The 19,613-nt window shown below is 39.6% G+C and overlaps 2 protein-coding genes across 8 annotated transcripts; one reads left to right on the top strand and one right to left on the bottom strand.

The window, feature by feature from the left end:
- The first annotated feature begins 2,190 nt into the window (after positions 1–2,190).
- Positions 2,191–14,143, top strand: LOC111269082 (putative ATP-dependent RNA helicase DHX34). Of its 5 annotated transcripts, none has more exons than XM_086971970.1 (21): positions 2,191–2,380; positions 2,938–3,171; positions 3,487–3,749; positions 3,885–4,015; positions 4,314–4,398; positions 4,652–4,819; positions 5,200–5,406; positions 5,761–5,874; positions 6,118–6,307; positions 6,575–6,708; positions 7,019–7,212; positions 7,375–7,525; positions 7,978–8,105; positions 8,320–8,497; positions 8,819–9,050; positions 9,280–9,377; positions 10,144–10,411; positions 12,066–12,254; positions 12,683–12,854; positions 13,350–13,458; positions 13,694–14,143. In XM_086971970.1, the coding sequence occupies exons 2-21, from the start codon at positions 2,943–2,945 to the stop codon at positions 13,928–13,930; spliced, it is 3,477 nt and encodes a 1,158-aa protein (XP_086828096.1). In that variant the 5' UTR covers positions 2,191–2,380; positions 2,938–2,942; the 3' UTR covers positions 13,931–14,143. The 5 variants fall into 5 exon arrangements, with proteins under 5 accessions (XP_086828096.1, XP_022704164.1, XP_086828097.1 ...); XM_022848429.2 differs by having other exon boundaries at positions 9,280–9,447; positions 10,202–10,411; XM_086971971.1 differs by having other exon boundaries at positions 9,280–9,447; positions 10,202–10,411; positions 13,321–13,458; positions 13,694–13,872.
- Positions 14,144–14,536: 393 nt separating this feature from the next.
- Positions 14,537–18,846, bottom strand: LOC111269083 (transcription factor BTF3 homolog 4). 3 transcript variants are annotated; one of them, XM_022848431.2, is made up of 3 exons: positions 18,513–18,846; positions 15,102–15,159; positions 14,537–15,012 (listed from the first exon to the last, which is right to left on the bottom strand). In XM_022848431.2, exons 2-3 carry the CDS (start codon positions 15,153–15,155, stop codon positions 14,587–14,589), a joined length of 480 nt encoding a protein of 159 aa, XP_022704166.1. In that variant the 5' UTR covers positions 15,156–15,159; positions 18,513–18,846; the 3' UTR covers positions 14,537–14,586. The 3 variants fall into 3 exon arrangements, with proteins under 3 accessions (XP_022704166.1, XP_022704167.1, XP_022704165.2); XM_022848432.1 differs by lacking the exon at positions 18,513–18,846 and adding an exon at positions 18,477–18,495; XM_022848430.2 differs by lacking the exon at positions 18,513–18,846 and adding an exon at positions 17,760–17,882.
- Positions 18,847–19,613: the final 767 nt, after the last annotated feature.

The raw sequence follows: 19,613 nt of genomic DNA, 5'->3' as shown, positions 1-19,613 counted from the left end.
TTTCCACCCATTTTTTCATAGCCGCGAAAATAGATACAACGCTTCTGTATATGTACGTAGAGATGTATGATACGTTGAACGTTCTGTATGTGCGTTAAACAACATCACGTCCTAAATCAGACGTGCAACAGATCATTTACAGTATATACAGTGTGTAATGGATGATCCCCTTTATGAGGAAGGTATTGAGGATTATTGTAAGCCTAGGGTGACTTTGTTAAGTCATGACGAAACGTGTACAGGAATCGCCGATGTTCATGGTCGATATTACGATGCCATAGACTGCTGCATAACTCAGCTTATTCTACAGTCAGATTTACGCTAAATGATATTCACAGCCCTGAAAATTTTAGTTCACCAAAGTTGTGTAATTTAGAGGGGTCAATCGGTCCGCCCCGAGGATTTCGGCGAACGTGGTACTGGATTTGCCCGCTTTTTTTTGGATCATACCTTTTTAGAACTAATAGGCAAAAATAGTTTGGAAATAACGATAACTAAAATAATTTCTCTCATATATGACATAAACTACGTATTCACGAGCATTAAGTTCCGCTTACATCAGCATCGGCTTTAGAATAACCAAGATGACCTACAGAACAATGGTTGCCTTTTAATTCTGCCAGAAACTGGGTTTTATGGCGTCGAATTCTGTACGTCTAGCTGTTACTGAACAATATCCGGTTCAGCTGCAGTGTTATGATTGTTATGAACAATGTCTTTGCTCCTGGGGGCAAGCTGTGGTGTAACATAGATTCCGGCAGCTGCTTGAAAGAAAACACGATATTCAGGACCAGTGGGTTCTGGCAAAGCCTGGCCCATGACAACCTTATTTTGTGTAATATATAAGCATTTTACACAACGTAGGACTTGATGCTGCCAATAGGGCGTAAACTAATCGTACATACTGATACGTAAGAATGCTAGCATTATATTCAAGCGCTTCTTTTATTCATCCTTTATATATAGCTAGTACGGCCAATGCTACCATCGAACTAGTTTGCTTGTAAATGCTAGACTGCTAGTGATAACAACATTAAACGATGTTTGATTGACTTGTCCAGATTTAACCAATGGAATGACCGGGATGGCAACGAAAGATGTGCTTTAGACATACCTAACCATTCTCGAGTCTTTTGATAAAAATACTTAATTTCTACATACAATAAGAAAACGAAACGGATTTGGCTACTTAATGGCATTTTTCTTAGATGCTTTGTAATGTAAATTGACAAGGGCGGTATGCATCGCACGAAAGAGTGCTTCATTTCAAACTTTATTGGGACGGTCGCAAAAGCGTCTGCTAAAATTGGCGCTGAAATTAGACGTAAGTGAAAGTAGCGGATTCTCTGCTTTAGAGTGTGTATACGTTTCTGCGACAGATATGATATTATCTATATATGAGCCACGTGTTTAGAAGTCTTTCGACAACTTTTGTCTAGCCAAAATATAACTGTAGTGTGTGAAAAAAAGACCGCAATATGTTTAAATGCACAACGTATAAGTTGTGCGAAGCACCCATGCTTAATTTTGGAAGAAGATAAGAGCTCGTGTTATCTAGTATGATGCATTTTCTTGTGCGTTGGTCACTTTTTCCAAAAGTTACGGAGGAACTTTTTGTAGCGGAAAAGGTTATTCAAAGAACTCCTGCATTGGAAAAGCGCTTTTTAAATAAATATTTAAATAAACATCACTACAAATAAAAATCTCTAGGTAAACCGAGGATAACTTCTAGACTGAGTAGTATAAGGAAGCACTAATCAATAGGCTTAAGGCCAAGCATGATAGCTTCCGTAGGTTTTTATCCCGCGATGAGAACCAGATGGCAAGATGGTCAACGCATCGAAGAAATGCATTTACTTTAGTCTACAATAGACTGGTGGACTTTGACGCATACTCCCGCTTGACCAGTGGGGTATATTGGTAGTTATGCTCAAATTAGCTAGCCCTGCTACTTTCAGCCAACAACTTCCCGCCAGATATCCAATAGTTACTCGCACGATTTATAGAATCTTATTCAATTCATAATTCAAGCTAATTTTAATCTCTAAATGATGTTTACGTTCGCACTATATCGCCTGGCGTGAGAACGCGCGTAATTGACGAATGCTCTTTCCCACGCTTGCCCTCTCCCTGAAACGGCGAATACAAACAAAACATTAGCGCCCAGCTGATTTTTCTAGCAAGGTGCAGGTGACTCTACTGCGATCTTATACTACTTCTCAGAAGAAGTCGTAAGACATAAAACAGCGAACTGTGTGCTAAAAAGTCCAATGTGCTAAAAAGCGAGAGATAATATGTGAATTGTGTCTGTGTAAATCGTGGTGCATACTAATTGCTTAGAGTGATCAACGCTGTTGTACAAAATAATACGGCATTCGAAGTGAGCACTACACCTGTTTCATTTAACAACATATAAGTGTTGCGTTAGTTCCGTGGCAGCTTAGTAAGTTATATGTAATATATCCATTAAATGTAATATATCCACTCATTGCAAAAGTAATTTTGTCTAGGGTAAAAGTGGGTTTTCGATTTTAGCGTCTCTTAAATCTGGACGAGCCCTATAACGTTATTTAGTGAGAATATACTTTTTGAACGACACGCATTTCCCACTGAAAAATCAAATTCTCAGGCTAAATCTAAAGTGCTTATTAGTGCGGAGTATCAAGCAGAAAAAATGATATGGTAGCTTTAAAAGCATCCTTTAGACCTCCAAATTAAATTATAGTTTAGTTCTACTCAATGTGTAGCAGAAAACAGTTTCAACTCACGTGGTGTGTGTATTGGGTAATTATGCTGCAAGGGTCGGCTGCAGATGTTATGGTTGCGGCTTAAAGTATCGTTTCACTAAAATCTCCGATAGGCGAAAGAGATTTTCTTCTACATCCGATCAAATATATAGATTTCCAATATTTTTCTAAAAATATTTTTACGGTTCAGGCGTCATGGCTGATAGTCGGCATAGCAATCGACAGGGACTCCTACAGGCGGACTGTGATCGACGAAAATCATTACTCAGGTTCAAAGCCGAACTCTCACGAATCTTCTTTACACCGGAAGCACCAATCAACAAATTTAGCGACGAATATGATAACTTCTGGAGGTTCTTACCCCGCTATGAGGATAAGATGGCCAACGCGTCGAAGAAAACCTTTTGCGATGACGTAGGACAAGGTTTGTGTCGACTAGTCTTGACAATTGTACAGACGGTCGGTAGACGTTGATAAGGTCACTTCGCACCACTGAGTACTTGATGGCTATTGATGTCATTTCATACAGAAGTAACAGCGTCGTGCATTTCGCTCGTTGTTCTACATTTGTTTTTAGAATATACAAGCTCCATGTATCTAACAAATCATCGTACAAACGCAGTCGTATGGATAACTGTCGACGAATCTTAAACGCAATCCGATTTAGTTTCAATACACGACGCCATTGTGACTTGTGCATTAGTAATACAATCAGGGATACTACTGCGATTGTTTCTAGGAGACTCTTCCGAGGTCTCGGGGCCCTTCCCATGCTGGAATAGGCCCACGCAGGAGCTCCTGCAGCGGATAGTCATTGATAGGAATCAGCGGGATTACCTTAAAGAAGAAGATGTGGACTTTATGAGGGGAGCTCTCAATACCTATATGAAGTTTCTAGAAAAACAGCGGGAGAAAAGGGCTAATAAGCTAAAGGAGTTCCAGGAGGGGCTTCCCATAGCCAAGGAAAGGGATAATCTAGTTCGGATCCTGAAAGACAATCAGGTAGTTCAAAATGGCGTCGATTTCAGGTTATACAATGAATGCTTTCTGAGCTACTTTATTCTTTTAATACGTTTTTCCTGTTTGTCTAGGTAATGTCTGAGATATAGTGTACGCTGCTAATGTCCAAATACACAGGTAGTTGTTGTTGCTGGTGATACGGGATGTGGAAAGTCAACACAAGTACCACGATACCTACTGGAGGCAGGCTACGAAGGTTTGGTGGTCACTCAGCCCCGGCGGCTTGCAGCAATCGCGTTAGCGGCCAGGTTGGGTTATGCCACAACACTATTAAAATTATGCTCATTTAAAAATTGTCCAGTATTCAGATAAACCCATCAGTTAATCTTCAATCTGGTAGAAATATGAGGCTGGTAGAGGACATTAAGGACGACCGATGACTAGACAAGTTCATGTCGATGTCAGATCTGCAGCGCTCATAGACGGAACAGATGAAACAGACTGCTAAGTTATAGAAAGTCTACCAGCTATAGCCTTTAAAACTCTTTTAGTCAATTTCAATATGCTGCTTTCATTTTTCTTTGTTTGATTATGACATTTTTACAGAGTTAGCTACGAAGTTGGATGCGAGCTAGGTTCGGTCGTCGGCTATCACATACGCTTCGAGAAAAAGACTAGTAAAAACACGAAGGTATGCTCAGAAGCAAAAGGAATACCGTATTAAGTAATTTTTAGTGTCGCTTTGGCATACGTATTTAATGGACATCGGTACCCTATATGGTATCACTAGTTCGTATGAAATGTAAAGATTGTACTTATTTAACTCCTAGAAATTTGCATTTATTATATGGGCTAGTTTTCAACTCATAATGAAGTTAAACTATTTTTATTTGATATCCTCTCTAACTTAACTGACTCGTCTCTGGTGTTTGCACATGGCATAGCTGATATTCATGACAGAGGGCCTTCTACTGCGACTCCTTTCAACGCCGTTGAAGGATAAAGATGAATCTTCTTCTAGTGCTGAGTCAATCGAAGGCTTTCAGTCAGGAGGTCTCTCGAACACTAAGCTGCCGGTCGCGGATCCTTCCGAGACCTCTGCTTCGTGTAAGGTAAGTAAATTTAAACCTTGCCGAACTTCGTAAGTTAGCTTTTGGAGCCCAGAAAGCAAGCTGCGAAACTCAGTACCTGTTTTCCACAAATTCGATTGTCACATTACACAGATTCAATTTCGTAGTAATCTCCATATTAGCGAGGGTATAATAAATGCCTAAGAAATACATGTTTGTGCTCTATATACTTGAATATGTTGAACCTAGTGCTGTATTTGATTAGCAAATAGACTTAGAGAAAACCATTTTTCTCAACTCTTTGACATAATAATATATTGCAATTAATCTATTATATTTTTATCTCATTATGTTCCATTGTGTGAACTAATCTTGTGCGATTCTTGTGAAATGGGTATTCTGTTGTGGTCTATCATATAAAGGTTGAAAGTGAGGACCGCCTACCGCTGTCTGCCCACCAAGTAATCATTCTTGACGAGGTCCACGAACGTCACTTGTCATGCGACCTGCTAATAGGACTTGTAAAGTGTCTAAAAACGAAGCGGCCTGAGCTCCGTATCATCCTCATGAGTGCGACCGCTAATCTTCAACTGTTCTCTAATTACTTTGACAATTGTCCAGTTATTCAGGTATATATCTCATGATGACCTTAAAAGGTTTTATAATGTCACCATTTGATCGTAAGCGGCATGTGGCAGCTACTGCTTCATTACTTGCGAATACTGAATTAATGCTTAAACGGCTGGATATTGGTGATCACCCTAGACGAGAAAACCATAAAAGATTTTTCCTTTCGATTCCTGGTAGTGCCCAGGAATAATTTATGTAGTGAACGACCCAATATTGTGTTATTAAATTCTAATGCTCTCTGATTATTGATAAAAACGTATTCGTCTTGTATTTCAAAGAGCAAATTTTGCCTGAAGGTCACAGTCAACTTGAGAACGGCCATTAGTCAGTTTTCTAATATATACTGTTTTCAGGTACCGGGTCGGTTGTATCCAGTTGAGATAGAATATTTTCCTCCAGATCGCGATCGTGAGCCACAGGCAAGATATAAGCGACGGGCTAACTTCGACCCTACTCCATATGTTCGAGTGAGTAGGAAAAATATCTTTTCCCCCTCAGTCTATAAAACATGGGACATTTGTTTTTTCTAGTTTAGAGGTACGAATTAGGCCACGTGCTTCGTTAAGTTTTGTCCGGCTGTGTAGCCACAACGAAATAGTGATTAATTATACTTAAGTATAATTCATCACTATTACCTATCACCACTATTTTTCTCTTAACTTAAGAGTGTCTAGTAAGATCTAATCCGAGGAAAGATTATGCGGTCGTAGGTCCTGAGTCTGATTGAACAGACTACAGCGAAAAATGAGCGGGGCGACGTTCTCGTGTTTCTCAGTGGAGCACAAGAGATATCAACGTTACAAGAGGCTTTAGACGGTCGGAAAGGGTGGACCGTTTTGCCCCTGTACTCGGCGCTGCCGCTAAAACAGCAGGATCGAGTTTTTCTACCGGCGCCCGAAGGTTTGTAAAAGAGCCTTTTGCTGTTTCATATTCGTATAATCCTCGTCATGTCTGTACTGTGGCTTGAACGGCTATAGCCCTAGCTGAGAGTGTTAGCAAGGATCCGTAGTTCAAGGCCTGCCAATAATATATACAAAATGTAAGTTGTAACTGAATTCAGAAAGCATAATTATCAGCTGATGCAAAATACGAGGAAGTACCCAGTGCATTGTGTTAGAGGGTAAAAATCAACAAAAGATTCTTTTTATATAATCTGAATCATTTTAGGCGTTCGAAAATGTATTTTGGCAACGAACATCGCCGAAACATCGGTTACGATAGACGGCGTTCGCTTTGTGATCGACTCCGGCAAGGTCAAAGAGATGACGTATCTTGCTGCCTGTCGCATGCAAAAGCTGAAGGTCGGCTTAACACCAAATTTGAAATCTTTCTAGATATCGTTAGTGTAAGAATGATTGATTAAAAAAACAAGGTATGGTTTCTTCGTCTTCTGAAATGCTATACGATATAGTGGATGACAAAAGTGTGTTTAAAAAATCCTCTGGCGTACAAGTATACAAATCGAGGCTTCTGATTGTGTTTACCCAAACTTTAGAATTCACACAGAATTATTATCTTGGTAGTAGTGGCGGTACGCACCGGGCACTCATTTCAAAAATATGGGCTTAGATATCTGTTATGAAAATTAATTCATATGGGTATTCCCTTCAGGAATTTTGGTGCTCAAAGGCTTCAGCCCAGCAGCGGAAAGGTCGAGCTGGAAGAACCGGCCCTGGAAAGTGTTTCCGATTATACTCCGAGCAGCAGTTTGAAGAAATGGAAGATTTCAGTCTGCCCGAGATCCAACGTGTCCCTCTTCACTCGCTTGTGCTACAATTGGTTCAGCTAGGACTCGCTGATGTTAGGTAATATATTTATTGTTTACCATTACAATGTATACAATGAAAACGTAGCAGTGTAATCTAAAATTCAACAAACATTTTTCGAAGTTTTTCTTCCGTTGACATAAATTAAAAGCGTTGCATTTCCTTAGTTTTTCCTCCCGTTTTGATTTTACATTGTAACAGGCAATTCCCATTCCTGGAAAGTCCACCAATGGATTTACTGGAGCATTCGATCTGCACATTGACGCGGCAGGGTGCTCTTACAGCTGATGAATCTCTTACAGTCATGGGAGAAATTCTGACCCAATTGCCTGTTGATCTCAGCGTGGGGAAGGTTAGTGACAACGATCAGGAAATTAAAAATTACGGTCCATCAATTACACCTTTCCGACGTTCTTTTAGCAGCCATGGAGCTTTATATGAATCGAAAATGTTTTCTCCAAAGCCCTCCATTCATTAATTTGAATATTTACTGATTATTCTAGAATGTGCTGGCGTTCTTTAAATGGTGGCCGCCAACTTTCTCGAATGTTACAGCAGCTAATTAGTGTTTCAGAGTGGTGGCTGCTGTAAAAGACCTGAACCAAATGAATCGTATCTGCATACGCCCTATTTTGAACATAAATTACTGCAATGCTTCCAAGTTTCCAAGTTCCAAGACACGTTATTAGTACCATTAGACGGATTCTTAATTAAAGACAGAAATATGTATGCATTTGGGTTAACGTAGCGCACTTAAGAATCTTGACTTTCTTGCTTTTTACTGTTTACTGATTGCTTGTATAGGTCCTTCTTCTCGGATGTTTGTTCCGTGAACTTCTCGAAGCCGCTCTAACGCTAGCAGCAGCTATGAGCGTGCAAAACCCGATGTTGCCGCACAGTTTCCGTGATTACGACATGTGCCGACGGAGAAAGTTAGTATTTTCATTAAGACAAGCTTCCTACATTTCACGCAACTCTGTATATTTTTACATAGTATATCATGTTTTTGTTTTCAATGATCTTACAGTGAAATAGCTTGACGCAACATAACTAACCGTGTGTTCAGCAATCTCGTTTATAATCCTTGACTAAGCCAATCGCCTTACATTACAAATTACGATTAATTATTGCTTGGTATTCTTCAAGGAACTTGGAAAACGATGTCGGGGACCCACTGACGATTATGCGAATCTATCACGAGTGGCTGCGCATAAAATTGGATGGCAACGAATCCTCGGGGTCCTGGTGTCGCCGCTGTGGTATTGACGAGCAGCGTTTGTACGAGCTCACTAAGCTACGAAGTCAGTTCCTCAGAATTCTTAAGGTGCAAACTGAAAGCCGTGCTGAACCCACAAAAATTCTATATGCCTACAATTTTAGTCTCTGTACCTTAAGGAAAAGCGGGTGCGATGCGATTAAGCTATGTCGTCCATGCTTTATAAGTTCGCACAGTTTCAGGCACTTAATGGAGCGCGTGAGAATTCATAGCTGCCCTACCGCTGGGTTTCTTATGTATCGAAATGCTATAGAAGACTCCTCAGAATGTCGCATTAACACGAACATATTATATTTTCTTTCCATCGAACCTCATTTAAAGTAATTAAGTTTGTCGATTTTTAAATAACGTGGCGAAATGGTGCGGCAGGATGCAAAACTTTACGACATCCCCGAAGCTGAATTGACATCGTCGGAGCGAATGCGTCGCCATGGGGAAATTAGACAACTTCGAGATCTGAAGCGGGATGTTTTGCGTCAAGAGAAACAGGGGCGTAAACGCAAGTGGGCATTGACAGCTGATAATGAGGACGGTGATGATCACGACGAAGAAGACGATGAGATGGACATCAAAAACATTGACTTCAGACTTGCCCAAGACAGTATGTAACTTTTCAATCCTTTAGGAAAAATCGCGATCAAGATCGTGTTATAGCAATCGATATAATCTAGTAGACAGGCAATGTAGCCGACAAGGGCTAAATGTCGGGAAGTGTTCCCGATTTTTCATCTTCGACTAGTACTTTATCGTATCGTAAGATCTATCTGCCCAGCCCACGAAAGTCATTGTTATACGAATATAGAAATTAGTGAGCTTGTGTTCTATTAAAGGAAAAACCCTTAGCCGGCTTCTGCGAAAGGGTTCGGAGCTCAGCGGATCTGAGCGAAAGGTGCTTCTCTGGCTTCTCGCGGCAGGACTTTATCCCCAGGTAGCGTTTAGCGATGCGTACAACTCGTATAAGAAGGATACCGATCTGTTGTTTCATACGGAAACGAAAGGTGGGTAAAAGTAAAACGTTGGCATCAGAGAAATGAATACTTTTTGAAAAAATGAAATACTTTTACCTCTGATACTTTCGGAAGGAAACAAGAATATTTGCGGCACGATGGGGACCACTTTTCATTACTCTACGGATCAAGAGTATAGTAATACTAAAGTTAATCAAAGGTAGTTGCGATTGTCCTTGTAAGGAATACAGTTACCACGTAACTTATAGAAAACTGAAATATATGATATTTCAGTTTTGTTAAATTATATATGTAATTTAATTTTTCTTTTATTAAAATCATTAAATTAAAAAATATATGATAATAATATTAGTTATTACATTATATAATGTAATATATTAGGTCGTCGAAAAAATATTGACCGTTTTTCCAACTAGATGCTTTACGATTTTATCTTACGAACGGTAAGTACTTATTCGAAAAGCCGGTAGATACCTACGATAGGATAGGTCTGCCTCGACATGATGGTGAAGTCTAGTATGGCCCAACTAAGAACAAATGCTAAGCAAACGAAAGCCTTGCGGTGATATCGTATTTTCTTCCTCACTGAACATTACTAATAAAAAGTTTTTCTGACATAATACCGAACACTAATAATTTACAGTTCGCCAATATTTAAAAAATTTCTTCATTTATTAACAGTTGCCCCTTCTTGCCTGGCAATGGGATTTATTTATTCACTTTCAGGTCACAATGACAAACTGTAAGCAATACTTACTTCATCTTTTCGCACCTTTGCTGCCAGGTTTCGTGACCCTTCATCCAAATTCAGTCTTGGCGCTAAACCCCGAAGCGCTTCGATTGGATGACGCCGATATTGTCGGGGCAGAAGGCGGACTTTCGATATCTTCTCGCCACCAAATGTTGGCTTACATCTCACTTCTGGAGACCACAAAACCGAATCTCGTTGGTTGCGTTCGCCTGTCCACGATACACTACATACTGATGCTGGCCGGTAAGAGCAAACCCTTTGGGTGTCTTCATATATAGACCGAGAGGTTTCCACGTATAAAAGAGAAATCTTATTCTCTTGTTATATTCGTGGCTATAACATAATACAACGGCGCATTTAAGACTAGAGTTTGGGTTGGTTTTTTTTCAACGTTACTTATTTAGTTACACAGCCCGGAAATCGTTGTCTTTGGTACTGCACGCAGTTGCGGCCCGATAAGGCCAAAATAGACTAAATATATGCACTGTTTGGCTATTTTAGGCTATAACTTGGAAGGACGCGTAACTGTCAGGCTGTTTATACAGTTGTGTAAAAGGAAGTGATTTATTTGGAACAGGACAACTCCATTTTACAGGTTGTTAGTCTCGTGTAGCAGGTTTACATTGAGGCTACGGAGGTCGAGCTCATGGAACTGAGAACCGTTATACTTTCTTCATAAAAACTGAGGGTCGTAACTTTTGAAAACAGGCCCAGATCTGTAGGTTAATGATGACATCTACGAAGCGACTTGGTAGTAACACTAAGAGTAAAAGAAAAAATAAACCATTTTAATTCGTAGTATATTATGTCGCAGTGCTTGGCCTCAGTACAAATGCCTTCAATTTCAGAATATCTATCTTCCAGAATAATTGTAAAAGTTAATTAAGAAATTAAAGGATATGTTAAAGTGTGAGCACCGTGAGTTCGGGGCGGCGTTTCCTATAAGAGCTATACATCCTAACCTTCATGCGACCTTGTTTCAGTGATGCAAATGAAAATAAACAATACTAATAATGCTAAATGCCCTTCCTGATAAGAATATTTTTGGCGTTTCTAATACGGTTTTAAATATTGCATTTTTATTTCAAAAAAGTAGATACACTTCACGAACAGAACAGACGATTTTCTTGTGTTTATAACTACTAAACTGCTATTTCGGCGCTTCTTCGACTAAAAATGGCGCGACTTACAAATCAAAGCTCTCTGGTAATGGGGCATATCTGCCTACAGAAATGTCTTTGATGTCGCTTTCGAGGAATTCTTTGCAACAACAATCCGAAGTAAAAGCTGGATTGTGCAATGTAGAACTAAAATAGTAAAAAAAAAGAAAAAAAGTAAAAGAAGCAAAGTATGGATTTTATCGGTTATAAGCGCATCGCCGATGTTATAATTGAAAAAATTTAGTGAACTCCTTAATAACAGCCCAGGATCTTTGGTAACTGATTCTCCATGTTGTGTTATTGATACGTGGCTTTAGTCGGAGATTAGAAAGCTTCTATCGAGACAACAAATTAAAGGGCTCTTTTCAAACGATTGCGGGAGCTCGCAGACAAGATAAAGCACAATGCTCCTATACAACAGTCTGAGTCACTTTAAAATTCAATCAAGCATTTGAAATGCTTGGTGCCATTCTTTTTTTTATTAATAATTTATAATTACCTTAAAGACCTTGTCCGCACGAATTTCTCTTATCATCAAAAAATACTATTGCATCATCGGGTATTTAGATTATTGCCAGAAATGCATTGAAATGCTTAGGAGGCACCCATTAGACTAAAAAGTGCCATTAAATTTTAAATACTTTTAAAATATCACCTGCTCCATACTCTGACAAAGAACCATCCTATAGTGGCCTAGGACCAGCTGCAATTGCTTCCTATGTTTCACGGTGTTTCAGGTGAAATTCACACGTCTCCATGTGTGCAGCGTTTCGTGCTCGACTCCATAGTCGAACTGCGTATCGTGAGGTCTTCTGAAGATTGCAGGCCTTCCACGCTACTTCTTCGTGTGATGCAAGCAAGACTCCTTTTCCAGATCGTGTTCAGGAAGATGCTTGATGAAAGTATCCAGGACGACAACGAAAATGGTAATGAAAACGAACAAAGACACAAGGGAATGAGTAATAACGACAGTACATGTTTCGTTATCCTAATACTATCTATTCCTAGCAATTTTACTAAGAAACAAGAATTAACTGGGATATAAACCTTTTGATCTTTCAATTAGGAGTACCTCAGACTAAATGAAGAAGATGTGTAGTCTTCAGTTGATCATCTGAATTTGCGGTAATGAAGTGTAATTCAAATCACATTAAATTCTGTCCACTTAGTTCCATACCATTTAGCTATACTTTTCTTGCCATTTGGCACTTTATTAGGAGAGTGTGGCGCAGCTGGTCTCATGAACGCGGCAAATTTATGCTCCTTCTTAATATATGGTGCATAATTGCCTCTTCCAGTTGGTGCACTCTCCTCTTTGTGTTCACAAAGGTGCTGTTCAATTCGGTTTGCACAGGTTTATCACCGGAAACGCGCCGCCTTTCTAGACGATTACTGAAAATGATTGGTTCATTGTTAACGCAATTTACCGACATTTATTATACGCAACGTCGGCTGCTTCCAGCTGACTTAAAAGTCATTTTCACTGGTGAGCCGCATCGTATATGTGGCTTCGTGCTTCTTGGAAGGTACGGCGAAACTTAGACTTTTTTGTCGCAATTTTTTCACTTATGTCGATGCTTTACACCTGTCACTTGCTCGTGCAAACTCTAAAGGAAATCTGTGCCAGTCGTACGATAAGCCTGCTTAGCATACTATTTTTTTGTTATGAACGGGTAAAATATTTATGACATTGTTATACTATTTTTAGCTATATCGTACCTTCGTTTCAATGTTTCTTCTTGGTTTAGCTGTTCACTCACTTATTTCTCTTAGGTCATTTTCCACACCCAAATACGACTACCTCAGTTGAGAACACCTTTTATCTGTACTAATATTTATGTTAATCCTGATATTTTTTTTTGACGCATTCGGTACGTACAGCCTGAATGCTTGTCTCCCCTATAGATTACAAATATATATATATATATATGAATGTGCTCTACTATTCTTGCAGATTAATAAACTGCATTTAATAAATATTAATGCATTTAGACTTGATGATACGGACTCCACTGTTTCAGTCTCAAGTCGCTGCCGAAAACTTTTGCCGAGGACAGTAACAACGACGACTCTCCTAAAGATTCTACAAAGTCAAGACAAGAAACTTTTGAGTGTCCAGAGTGCCACGAAGTGAGTACCTGCTATAGCGTTTTTATAGGTACATTCGTGCCTAGCCAAATGCTAAAATTTGATTAAACTCATTTATTTAGATCTTCTGCAATACACGCACAGTACGACTAGAAGTATCCATTTTTAGTTAAGATTCAGTTTCTATCAGTTCTTATAGTTGTTCCGCCTATTTTTCTTTGCGAAATGACACACTCTCATTAATTTAATTTACCGCGAGAATAATGTGCTGTTTCAGATCCATTTCTCATTCGCGTCATGTGCCACTCACCTAAAGACGTGCATCCTTAGACAATACGATTGTTCTCAGTCAAGCAGGAGTCAGGATCCTGCTCGTAAAAAAGATTGGTTGGACCAAGCAGACGTTACAGATGAAAGAAACCAAGGCCATTTTTGCCAGGACTGTAAGCGCCATATTCAAGGCAAATCGGCTTTCGACATCCTCAGACATAATAGACAAGTTCATCAGCGATAGCCGTGATTCATTTCTGTATTTAAGACCGGATCACGGCACCATTGATTAAATAGGATCATTTCCGTGCCGATCGTCAGGTAGCAATACTTCCAGTGAATGTACTTGGGCTACGTCTGTACGTCGTAAGCTTGTTTTGTTTATGACGTACATGGTGAGATTAGGATTTAGACAGCTCTTGTAAATAAAACACTTATTATTACATATAAGTATTAATGCGCGGCTTGTTTTTTCTGCACGGTAAGTGCTCATCAACGATACGGCTAAAATCGGTTGATTCGAAATTGTCGCTGGAAAAATCTACTCGCTCCTTGGCTGGAAGTACCCTAAAATCTGTAGATTGTTCATAGCCTTAGTAGGTAAGTTTTAATCAAACGTAGCTATGCCAACCATACAAACATTAATGTATTTTCGATCCATCTATTATTGCATGAACTGATCGATTCACTGCTATCTGTTCAGTTGCTTTCCTTTCCCATGTGATGTTTGAAATCTGCTCACAATTTAAGCTGACCTCACTCTGGCCAAAATGAAATATAATTAGCGCTGTATGTTTCAGTGATGGTATCAAACTCTTTTTCTCCCACTTATACAAAACAAAAAAGCCGCTTCGGGGTTTTTGGTAACAAATTGTTTATTGTATACCATTCATACACACATTAGGCTGTAACGGCCTCGGCCTTCGAGGGCTCATCGAAGTTATCGACGAGATCGGGGACCTCATCATCACCCTCAGCATCCTTGATCTGCTTGTCTTTCACGTCCTTATCGCTACCGCTCTGCGCGGTTGCGAGGTCCTTGAGGTGCACAAGTGACTCAGGACCAAGCTGTGGCAAGATGTTCGGCAGCATTTCGGTAATGCAGCGCTCCTCGCCTCGTCCTATAATCGCAAACGTGTTGTGCGCTAACGACGCCTGAACCTTTGGATTGTTAAAGTGGATGACGCTACCGTCGTCTTTGATGACATTCACCTCTTCGATTCCGGGAATGTTGTTCACAGAAAGCTTTTTCAGTGCACTTAGTAGCTTCTTCTCCTCATTATTGGCAGTACGGTGAACAACCTTCTTCTTGCGTCGGGGTACGCCCTACAAATAGAAGTAATAATTACATAATAAAAGTAATAACAACAAATTATATATATAGATATATATATATATATATATATATATCTCACCTTTCCGCCGATCCGGACCGCAGGCCCAAGTTTATTTAACTTATGCTGATTCATGGTCCTGGAACTCAGTAAAATTATTATAGGCAAGCGTTAGCCATTATTATGATGAATACACAGTAATTTAGCGTGCTTTTACGTCTTCTTGGCAATTATCTATCTGGTAGTAAATCAGACAAATTAACTTTCCTGTTAACGCGCCTGAATTGTAAGCTACGTCTTACTATGTGTAGCATGTACGTGATCTTAAGCCGTTTACACGGATAGCACCTTGTGAGATTCCCACAATAAAGCAACAAGTTTTATCCCCATACAATTGACATTCCACCACACCAGACCAAGTGAAGTGTTAGGAAGAGAGTTTTTGGTGATGTCTCAGTGCAGACGTGAGGTTCATCCTTTGAATGATGAACTGTGCAATGATGTACGAAGTTTTGAAATACGAAGCTTGAAAATTTGTAACAATATTTTCAGATAAGAACTATTGATCGCAACGAATACCTGTCGACGCGATATTTCTGACAAGAAACTTTCGCTGCTAAACTGTAAACCCAATTCCCAATGTACACTGTCAGAAGAGACTCGTCGGCTTGGACCTGCGCTTGTCTTGTTGTTGATTAATTTACCCAATCTGATTCCTTCACCCAGGTTTAATAGAGGTATAGTCGAGTGCCGATATTCATTTATCTCATTGCAATTACCTTGTCCCTCCTACCCGTTATCCTTCTGTAATCATTTCATTAGTTTGTACTAATATGTTCATTAAGGGTTTAGCCAGCTACTGATTTGTCTCGTTCGTTAAATGCTGCCTTTTGCTGTGTTGCTACAACGTGCTTTTCACACGAGGCAACAGGTAGGGCCGGCTAATCTATTGATCTATTCTGTTCTTTGGAGGGCTTGAAAAATGTTTATTTTTCACTTAATAAGTAGTTACGCACTCTGTTCAATGGAGTATATGTATATATAATTTTCGTCGGTACGTTTCATTTAGTATATTAACATTTACATATTTTGACACTTTTTACGAAAACATTGTTATATATAATAATAATTATATAGTAATAATAACTAAATAATGAAAATTCGGCAAAAATCTACTATTTATTTCATATTAATTTTCCAATTGTCATTTGTTAAAAACTGGCTTAAAAAGGCACTCAAAAGGCAACCCCATTATTACGTAAGAAAACCGATACAATCAGTATGGTTTTCGCGATTTTCACTAAAGGTATAAATTTTAGATGTAGATATGTGTTTGCGTCTGTAGTTCGTCGAAAGTCTGTCAATTAGCGTCAAGACATCCCCCTCCTCCTACATAAAACCGCGGTAAGTTCTCACCCTTTAAGTGGCACTTTCGGCCCGATAATTGAAAGTCAGGTATACGAACATGTATTCCATCCCGATTCAGCTTATCAAAAGCTTTCGCTTTATACTAGCAAATACCCCTTACGTGAACTTCAAGTGTTGCTGAAGTGAAAAAGCTACAATATTCGGTTTTTGAGTTTTTCACGCCAAAATATCCGTCTAAGCTATGGGAAATAGGATTGTATTTGTTATACAGCTTGTCAAAATTGGCGTCACCGAAATGGAACTTCGCGCAGATGGAATGCCATCGAAGTTTTGATATTTTTTAAAAAATTCTTTAAAGGGTAATCTTTGAAAAAAGTATTTTATTACAGTGTTAGCCATATCGGCCGTTACAACCTTCCAATCAATACTTCTGAGAAAATCACTTAAAAAGGCATTCTAAAATGGCTTGAAACGCATTTACACCCCACTGTCACATGGGCTAGATGAACTTCTTTATGGGTTGTTGACCACATACACCAAGATCTATATTTTAGGTGTGGAAATATGTAACGTATTTTAATTTAATTCAATGAGAGCGTTCGATTGGTATCGAGGACGACTTTTTTTTACATAGATCTCCACATAACTATTCAGCTACCATTTTATTAACAGAGAAAATTTGCCGATGACGATCATGCCAGAACACCGCCCATTTTAGCTCTAGAACTTTCTCATAGACATGTATAATAGATTCTTGTAAAAGATGCTTAGATGCAAAAATCACAGAAAAAAAGACTTGACCAAATCAACATTACGCTCTTTGTTCAAGCTTTCGCCGGGAAATAATTACTGCACCAAACGGCTCCATTTGATGAAACTGGACAGCTTTTCTCAGGATAAAATTCTAGTGACCCGTGAAAAGCCCAATTCGACCAGTTCAGGGGTTGATTTGGGTCGGCCAGGCAAACAACAAAACAGAGTTTTAAACAACTATATTAGTTGATATTTAAGATAGCCGGCGTGGGATGTCTATTTCCGTAATAGAACAGTAAGGAAGGTAGACTACAATAATCCTAGGTCCAAATAACCGAATGAGGTTATTTGGACCTAGGATTGCGTAGGATTCACCTAAAAAACCTACGATTCACTATCCAATTAGATCTTGCCTTGCCAAGCATATTTACCACCTCGTCTAATAGACACTCGGCACAGGTCTCTGACTGTACACTAGACTGAAACATTAAACGTAGGCATAGCACACAGCACCATTTCTTGAAAAATTATGTATTGCTCAAAATTATGTTTTGTTCAAAGACAGGCAGATCAAACACAACATCACAACCACAAATTCCTTATTATAATACAACTTACCACAAAAAGTTATTGGTATGTTTACTTTTATGTAAACATACATGCGCCTGCTCAACGCTTATCCTACTGTAGTAGGTAAAAGTGGGAGCTAATTGCTGTCTGCTGTGAGAGTACACGAGAAAAATATGACTTCTTCTAGAAGGACAACTGGAGAGGGACCACGTGAAAATTGCATTGGAAGCGCCTCTTTCAGCCATTCCGATTCAAGGACCTATTGTTGCGAACGCCCAGTCCAATAATACAAAATGTAACTGTGGCCCCAAAAGCGAAACGTGTATATTACATACATATACTTGAAGAATTACTGCTAATTGTAAGGCTATATGTGGTTGATGTGCAAGCTGGCCGCTGGTAGAAGAATAAGTTACACGGGAGCGCTCCCTCCCACAGAGTCTATTAGCTAGGCATAAAAAACATAGTCAACTTCCAGGAGGTATATTTGCAGTCAACCCATTATCGCTAATGCTAATAATGCACGTCGAATATACGTTCTGCAATGAAATAAAAATTCAACGAATATTCACCAACCCAGTCAACTCAAAACTAAGCATTGTCGATGATGTTTTGGCGGCAGGACTATCGTATCTCTGTTTTACAAATCTTGCAAAACACTTGTGTATGTACACATATATATATATGTATGTGTGTGTGTATATATATATGCCTGTATGTGTGATAAGCCCGTGTGTCTATACAGCACTGCCGGGCCTCTTATACCAGCCGGGCGTAGAACTTTGGCCCGAGAGAAAGCACCTTCCAAAAAAGATCGGCAGCGGAACCGGCAATGAGTACTTGCACTTCGACAACGATGCTGGACACGTCGGCGTGATTCGCTTGCAGAGAATTCACATAGCGATACACTCCAGCCGTGGTTGCATTTTCCGTCAGTCGATTTTGGCGTGTCACACAGAATTTAGGTAAATCTTTAGCTAGCCGCTCAATACACACCGCGCACATGCGGCGTGGTTAGGCCTATGAACAGGCTTTTTTTCACGATTTCCCAACAACTAATTTAAATTTCCGCGTACGGCTGGTCGACGATGATGCACTCACGCAGATGATTGGCGTTCACGGGTTCGTCATCGACAAAATAATCTAAAAAACACAAAAATTTGATAGAAAAGGATGCTCACGTTTTGGAGTGGCCGTATCGCCCGACTCGGAGATGCGAGAGAAAATCGGGCCGAGCGAACGGGGCGTAGTTTCGAAAGGCGCCTCACAATAACTTCCGTAGAAGTAATTCGAAAATCGACACGAATACAAAAAAACCCACAGGTACAAGGTTCTATCTGAAGCGAATGAACCTAGATGAATGTATGTGCATTTGTTGTTGGATAGTTATCGGACATACTGAGGATTACTGTTCATTTGCTTGTGTAACAGCACATACAGCTCGCCTTCCTGTTGTCTGCTATTGCCTCTCTAAAGGCACCAACAGACACATTCAACGAATTGGGTATTCAGCTCACTTGAGTGAAGTAGTTGATAGAAAACTGGCAGAGCGCTTTGCAATATCGAAACAAAAAGGCTATTGACGTTACTATTGTCGCAGTTGTGTTCAACCGTGGTGAACTTTTTACAGGCTATAGACAACTTCGTTCTGTCATCGGCGCTAATTCGGATGAGCATTATTGGATCATTCGAGTGTTTGACAGATCTTAGTAATCATCTTTGCATCATCTCGTAATACACGGAAATAGTGAAATAAAATTTACATGAATTTTACTCTTAAATTCCTCCTCAACTAGGCCAAGACAGATGTAGGGAAAGTCGTTCGTCGAACATTTTTCTCAATAGTCAATCAAGTAGTTCCTTTCAAAGTGCAGTAGGGGAATCAATATAGGTGTTATATAT

The sequence above is a fragment of the Varroa jacobsoni genome, unplaced genomic scaffold (assembly GCF_002532875.2).
Source record: "Varroa jacobsoni isolate VJ856 unplaced genomic scaffold, vjacob_1.0 scaffold_1352, whole genome shotgun sequence".
Classification (NCBI taxonomy): domain Eukaryota; kingdom Metazoa; phylum Arthropoda; class Arachnida; order Mesostigmata; family Varroidae; genus Varroa; species Varroa jacobsoni.
Note: the sequence above shows the minus strand (reverse complement) of the source record. Positions and strands in the feature narration are given on the sequence as shown.

Excerpts from the sequence above, each read along its gene's own strand:
- LOC111269083 (XM_022848431.2), bottom strand. The coding sequence starts at position 15,155 with ATGAATCAGCATAAGTTAAATAAACTTGGGCCTGCGGTCCGGATCGGC. Across the intron at positions 15,013-15,101 it reads CGGTCCGGATCGGCGGAAAG|GGCGTACCCCGACGCAAGAA; the intron begins GTGAGATATATA and ends TTCTATTTGTAG.
- LOC111269082 (XM_022848429.2), top strand. The coding sequence starts at position 2,943 with ATGGCTGATAGTCGGCATAGCAATCGACAGGGACTCCTACAGGCGGAC. Across the intron at positions 4,399-4,651 it reads AGACTAGTAAAAACACGAAG|CTGATATTCATGACAGAGGG; the intron begins GTATGCTCAGAA and ends CACATGGCATAG. Across the intron at positions 5,875-6,117 it reads ACCCTACTCCATATGTTCGA|GTCCTGAGTCTGATTGAACA; the intron begins GTGAGTAGGAAA and ends ATGCGGTCGTAG.